The following is a 7506-nucleotide window of genomic DNA, read 5'->3' on the forward strand; positions in this document are numbered from 1 at the left end:
TTACAAATATGCCCGCCTTAGGCGCTTAGGCGTCGCCTAGGCGATAAGGCGCCCCCCCAGCGCCTTAGGTCGCCTTACCGCCTTAAAAACTATGTATTTCTGAAGTCTTGTAGGAGTAGTTGTTTTAATCAAGCTTGAAAATAATTATGTGAAATCTTCTTTTCAAACATCTCAGTTGCAGAGTGAAACTTGTGAAAAACCATTAAAGTTGGTGACCTGGACTCGTAGTTTATCAAGCCTTTAGCTAATTAGGTGCAGTCCTGAGCTTCAAAGCTCAGGTTGATGTTAATTAGAGTTGCAATGGACATGATACAGGTCTGCTTTCTACTCTGTAAACACCACCATATATGGGCCACTGAATGACCAAGTGTTGGGAGAGGCATATAACTGCTTACATTTTAGAGGGTTTGAATTTGACGACTTGATGTTTGACTGTAAGAACAGTAGATGTACATTTGTTTGATAATTTGCAGACAAACTTAAAAATCAATTAGAACTGAAAACAGCTGGAGATATGACATGCTATAGTTCTTTTGATGCTAGCATACCATCATATTGACCCATGATTGTGCATATCATGCCTATCTTCTGCGTTCAGTTTTGATGCTCACAACCATTTCTATACTGAAATCCAAATGGGGCTGATTGGTTTGCTGTTCATCCTAGCAGCTTTGGCAAAACACTCTGTACCATCTAAAGAAGGACAACAAGGCCAGGGATCTTCCAAGTTCTCAAAGGTAGTTACACCTAATTCTTTCTTCACTAAGTGATTGTTTGAATAACTAGTATTTGGAACAAGTATTAGCAAAACCAGTTTTCAGAGGATTTTTAGGAAACACTGTTTTTGAGTCGAACGACTAGTCGATGAGTCGAACAACTAGTCGACTCAACAACCTGTCGACTAGGCGATGAGTCGCGACTAGTCGCAACTGCAGGGTTGACTATTCAAGAACGACTCATCTACTCGAAAACCTTGTTAGGAAAACTATTTTCAGGTTGTTGTTTTGTTGAAGCTGATTTATAGGATAATTCGTTTGGACTTGAAAACTTCAAATATCAATGAGAGTATTAAATAGATTTTTCTTTGTTCCTGAACTCTCCTTCACGGACACATATGCAATCGTCAACTCCGTGCAACAGCTTTGGCCGAGAATGACGATGATGATGCCATTGAAGAAATACTGCATTATCTTTCTTATTGTGAGGCCGCTGCTTCCTGCTGACACCATTATCTCGCTGAGATCGAAATCACAGCTTTGGCCGAGCAAGATGTCTTCTCCATCCTCCGCAGTGACCTGAGAGCAGCACTATGAAGACTGTAGGAAGTAGCATCAGCGTTGCTGGTGGTCAGCAACATCCAGCGAGGGGCTCCCTGGAGCTATTGTCACGTCGTTCGCATGCTCTGTGGTAAGAAGATTCGATCTCCTCAAGCAATAGCTTGCCCGTATGCATCCTTCACGGGCAGCCAAAACAGCAGATTCACATGGAAACTGTAGTTACTGGACTATGACCATTGGAGTCGGCCGGCTGTGGCGGATGGCAGAAGTGGCGCTGGCGGCTATGGGCGAGGGTTGGCAGTGGCGTAGCCGCGTAAGGCTGAAGCGTAGTCGGTGACAATGGGCTGGCAGTGGCGTAGGACAGAAAAGACGGCAGCGACCATGGGTGAGGGACAACAGTGGCATGGGGCGGAAGCGACAGCGGTGACCATGGGTGTGGGCCGGCAATGTCGTGGAGCGGAAGTGTCGGCGGTGACCATGGGTGTGGGCTGGCAATATCGTGGAGCGGAAGTGTCGGCGGTGACCATGGCCGAGGACCGACAGTGGCGGAGGGGGTAAACGTCGGCGGCGACCACGAGTAATTGTTGCAAGATGATGACTGGCAAGGGGCGGCACAATCCTTCATGGCGGCGGCAGCATTAACAATCCACGAGTAATTGTTGATGGATGATGACTGGCTTTGTTGGTTCATGAGAGAATGCGTTTTTGTAGAAACAATTATTAGTCGATTTTCCATAAACGCAAAATTACAAGTTTAGGCGAAATACGTTCTAGTAATCCACGGATTGGCTACGATATGCAAACAGAGTTTGCGCTAACCTCTGTGGGTCAAACCCTGTCAACAGAAGTCTCTTCAGCGCAGCAACACAAGTCAAAATATGCTGCTAGGGCAGGTTATCTTACCCTAGCAGCATTTCAGGATAAGATACAGGTCTAGAGCTCTCTTAGTTAGTAAGTGAATGTATCTAGACAGGTAGTAGTAAATTCAGGTTTTGCTTGTACTAGTAGCCGTTGTCGGTTTAAACTTCAGGAACCGACCCTCCCTTTGTACTATAAATACAGCCCAAGTGCTGGCAATAGAAATAAGTTTTTCACTCACCAATCAAGAGTCTCTCCTGTGTGCTAGTCCACAATTTTTTTGCTTGCTTTGCTCAGTGTCCCCCGAGTACTCGCAGTTCGGCCCTGAGCACTCACAGTTCGGGCTAACAACCTCAGGGTGGAATCAGTTTTACTTAAAACGGATTCTGTCAAAACATGCTATCCAAACAACTCCTAAAAGTCCGCCCCTTCAGTTTAGGGGCTCATGGTACTAGGTATTAATGTTGTGTTGTCCGATTAAATCTGTGGACAATGGAACTCATCGTTGCTAGTGTACCAATCAGTCACAGTAAACTACAAACAAGACTCGATTTTGAAACTAGTTATTTGGTGTACAAAGTAAATGAATCTATGCATGGTCGAAACATGTAAGCTAATAGCTGTAAAAAGTACCACAGTGCAACTTGACATGAAACGCTAAAGCAAAGCCCATAGCGCACCCCTTCTCTTTTGCATATGAATGTGACCGTGGTTGTATAGTGGAGTTTGAACACTATGTCTAATTTAGAGGCTAGAAATTTTGAAGATGAGGATTGCCATGAGCCATTGAGCCATAAGACAGTAAAAGCTGCAGGATATAGGAGTAGTTGGGGGATAAATACCAGTATACTAATCATCCTAACAGTAGTAAAAAAGCTGGTTCATTGGTTTATGCAACTAAGCTGCTAGTTCACTTGTTGGTGTAATTAACTAGCTGAACTGCTCAGGTTTCTAAGTATTTTGCAACATATTTTTAATACAGTGTTGCATATATAACTGAACTTGTGGATTTCTGTGCATGTAACTCATAATTGATCTGCTTATTAGAATATTGGCAAAGGTGAAGATGAGCCAGGGTGGGCCCCTCTACGTGACACATACATGCTTGGTTCCAAATTGAAGGACTGGGATAAAGCGCAGGTAAAAATCTTCTGGATATAGCATTATTTGTGTGAGTACAATCACACATGCACCTGTATAATAATTAACTAATGTCTTGTTTACTGGGCAGGATTCTGATGTGGCTAAACCGAGTGAGGTCCCTTTGGACAACTTTTCTGATGATGAATAGGAAACAAAATCTATTTGCACGGTTGGCTGAGGGGCTACATTTTGAAGGGGGGAATGGAGGGCAGTGGATGCTTTTGGATGCATCCAAGAGCGCAAGATTTTGGAGAGGGGAAGAATGGCGTCTCTGATGTGGTTTTTGTTTACTAGGTTTCATTGTGTGCATCCAAGAGCGCAAGATTTCTACATGCAAACCTTGTAGTTTTAGTTTCTCTTCATCCTTGTATCACAACAAAATTCTTGCAAAACTGTGGTCGCAGCTTAACGAGTATAATTGTTTTGCCCAGAATTCTTTGTAGTGCATCAAGACGAACCTGATACTTTTGTGCTGCAATGATTTGTTGTTGAAAATCGGAAATACTACTAGTTTATCCGAAGAGGTTTTTCTGGCATACCGGCAAGTTGTAACTGGAATAGCTGTACGAATTTGATTTCAAAATGTATAACTCAGGATTAACAAACCTGGGGTCCAGGTAGCTTTTGCAAGCTTTGGTAAGACCAAAGCAGCTGCACATATACACAAACGACTAACTATGGCGCACATCCTGATTGCCTAGAGGAAAATGCACCAGTAGTCCAGGAAACAGTGGCAGCCACTCTTAACACCTTTTCTTTTGATTTGAGAACCTCTATCACCCATCACAAGGTGTACCAGGAAGCAGCAACAGCCGATATCGTGCATGTTGTAATTCTAGCGATACATTGAAACTTCCTGGTGCCTTCTATGCCTATGGATATCAAATTCACATCTCCAGTAAGCAGGTGCACAACAAATAACCCACAAAAATAGGAAAACTGTGACACAAATAAGAATGAGCTATGTATCCTCAGCATAGAAAAGCCTGACCTTATATAAAAGGCCTGGGCGGTTGATATTGACATGAAGCTATTGGTCCTCTGGTGGGTCAATGTCTAAGAATCTCTTTGTTGTGACTTTATCCTTGGGTAGCTCACCGGAAACTTTATCAATCATTAATTTCAGCCTGGTATGAAGTTCGTTTCATATTGCACTATGGTGAAGAAGGTGAAGTGCCTATTTGCAAGGTTAGTTTTCTCCTTTATTTCTCCTCAACCTATCTCTATTGGATGGACTTACGCCCCTACATATTTAATTTTTCACCTATACAAAAACTAGCAAGATCCACTCCATTGGTAATTCCATCAATGGCACCCTTATCAAAATACCCCGTTAGTTCGGTTGGGTAGGTCAGATGCTATAAGAACTTTACCAACCACTCATACCAGCGGTTAATTATCTTGAAAAGTAATTTTTAGAATACATAGTATTTTGCGGTTTATACATATACAACATGCAAGCCAACACTTGCAACGCCGCAAAAAATAACCTTGCAACATAAACACACAATTTGTAACATACGCCCATGATCATCGCAACATGTCGTCCATGTGTTTGCAACAAAACACATGAGCTTCCAACATGTCAAAAAAAGGTATGCAACTCAAAAAAAAAGTTTCACCTTCATTTGGAACACCGACCTCGATGTCTCGGGCTCATGGGAGCATGTTCGGAGCCGAATTGAGCAACCCCCAAGCCATCTCCCTCCAAGGTCGATGATGACATTGACCTCCTCCACCCATCACTACCCGAAGAGAAGAGAGCAAGCATGAACAAACTAGGGCATATAGAATCAGATATCCATGAGTGCTAGAGTAGTAGCAATGGCTATTGGTTGTGGGGCCCAACATCGGTGGATCCCACGATGGTGCATGAGGTGGTTGCTTTTATTCGAAAACACACACACACACACACACACACAACACACACAGAGAGAGAGAGAGAGAGAGTAGCAGTGGCTACCGATTGTGGGGCCCGACATCAGTGGCTCCCACGATGGTGCATGAGGTTGCTTTTATTCGAAAACACACACACACACACACACACACACACAACAGGGAGAGAGAGAGTAGCAGTGGCTACCGATTGTGGGGCCCGACATTAGTGGCTCCCATGATGGTGCATGAGGTTGCTTTTATTTGAACACACACACATACATGGTTGGCCCACATGGCGGTCAACGCTTATTGTGTCCGAAATATTCCTTTTTTTTGCGGGGGGAAAATCATCCGAAATATTCCTTAGAGGTAATAATAAAAGTTATTATTTAGTTCCATGTCCCTAATTAATGTTTATATTCTATGTTACTACTATTATGGTTCTCGAGTCTGCAATAACTACAAAGCTCAGAGGAAAACTCATGTGCATATGTAGAATAATAAACCGTAAATAGATTCCTAGTCTCGTCGGTAAGACTAGTTCACGTGATGGTTTTGTTTTCCCAATCATGGTCATAAGTTAAGTGTTTGACCATTGATCGTTGACTTTTCAAGAGAACTTCTCGTGGAATTAAAAAAATATCCATGTATTCGAAAAATGTTTATGAGGTTAAAAATGTTCATGAATTTGCAAATTTCTTCATGGCTTTTTAAAAAAGTTTGTGCATTTGAAAAAAAATACAATTCAAAAAAATCTTTGCAAATTTGAAACTTTTTTATGAATTTGAAAAAAAATCATGAATTCAAAAGGTTTTTGAATTCCTTCTAGAAAAATTATAGAAAAACTGAACAACACTCATCCCGGAAAAACCGCCCGAAAGAAAAGACATAGGAGAAGGTTCCCAAAACCAATGAAAAGAAAAACTACATGGGCCGGATCGTATATGAACTACTCCCTCTTGCTATAAGCATTTTTGACACTAGCGTAGTAGCTTACATGATGTGGGCGCCAAATAGACCTGGCCATGGGACGACCCGGCCCAAAAAAGCCCGACCCGGTCCAGCCCAACCTTGCCCACGGGACGGGCCTGTGCCTGAGATCTAAGCCCGACGCCCGGGTCGGGCCGAGCTTGGGCCCGACATATTTGCAATTTAGGGAAGGGCCCGACCCAACGGCCTGAGGCCCAACATTTGGCGAGGTATACCGCCAAATAGGAAACGGCGGACATGCTCCATGCTACACTCCTCAATTGCAGGCCGGGGCAAAAAACATATATTTGACCTGTGAGCGAAATCAAATCACGACCTGAATTGCTCTTGAAAAAAAAATGCACAAACTGACCGTTTTATGTGGCGCCTGACATCTGGACGCTGCACTCCGCTATGCAGCGACTTTGTCTTAGCCGCCGCACGCCCGACCAGCGTGGCAGCCTGGGGCCAGGCGCAGCCCCACAGCCAGCCGTGCAACGCCTAAGCACTAGGCGCCACACATTATAATGTGCAACGCCTAGCACTTAGGCGCTGCACGTTGACTTAAGCCGCATCGGGTCAGCCCTCTTAAGGAAGTTCTTCCCTCTCCAAGGCAATTGCTCTCTATAACAGAGAGCATCGCGGCGCCCCCTTCGACCCCCCACACCCTCTCACATCTGGAGATTTAAGCCATGGATTCGATCTCCAATTCCTCCTACTAGGTAAACTCCTCAGTTCCTTTTCTTTTCCTCCGTAAATTCGTTGCCATTTTAGAGATTTGTCCAAGATTGGGTGGAACCCTTGATTTGCTTGATTTGGATTTTTATTTGTCCAAGATTGGGTGTTGTGATTTAGGATGTGTAGTCATAGTGGTATTACCCTGGTATTGTTCATTAGTTCACAATATATGAATCTTGTTAGTGAAACCTAGATTGTTTATTTTTTTAGATATATATGAGATGCCATAACTCAACATCTCATATATAGCTACAAAACTCAACATCTCATAATTATCTATAAAACTAGGCATCTCATATATATCTAAAAAAATAAACAGTCTAGGTTTCACTAACAAGATTCATATATTGTGAACTAATGAACAATACCACATCAAAACGCCTTATTCTGATAACAGCGACCCCGCGGCAACCGACAGGAACCGACGCGTAGATAAAAAACGAGTACGACCGAACTGAACGCTACACTCCTCCATCCGTCCCCCCTCGTGCCCACCCACCCACCCACCTCCTCCCACCTTCTTCGCCCCCAAAAATCTGCCGCAACGCCGGCGTGCCGCCCTCCTTCCTCCCTGCGACGCCGGATCCCTACCCCTCCAAGCGCCGCCACAGCCCCCGCCCCACCACGCGCCGCCGGACCCACG

The 7506-nt window shown here is 43.9% G+C and overlaps 1 protein-coding gene across 2 annotated transcripts in view; it reads left to right on the forward strand.

The window, feature by feature from the left end:
• The window catches only part of LOC119322586 (RRP15-like protein), a 6135-nt gene extending 2353 nt beyond the window's left edge, over positions 1 to 3782 (forward strand). The window contains exons 6-8 of one of the 2 annotated variants that reach the window (XM_037596071.1): positions 667 to 737; positions 3183 to 3275; positions 3367 to 3782. In XM_037596071.1, the coding sequence (XP_037451968.1) occupies positions 667 to 737; positions 3183 to 3275; positions 3367 to 3426 (224 nt within the window). In that variant the 3' untranslated portion in view covers positions 3427 to 3782. The remainder of the gene's footprint in view (positions 1 to 666; positions 738 to 3182; positions 3276 to 3366) is intronic. The other variant, XM_037596078.1, reaches the window with a different exon arrangement.
• Positions 3783 to 7506: the final 3724 nt, after the last annotated feature.

This window comes from Triticum dicoccoides, chromosome 1B (assembly GCF_002162155.2).
Source record: "Triticum dicoccoides isolate Atlit2015 ecotype Zavitan chromosome 1B, WEW_v2.0, whole genome shotgun sequence".
Taxonomy (NCBI): Eukaryota; Viridiplantae; Streptophyta; class Magnoliopsida; order Poales; family Poaceae; genus Triticum; species Triticum dicoccoides.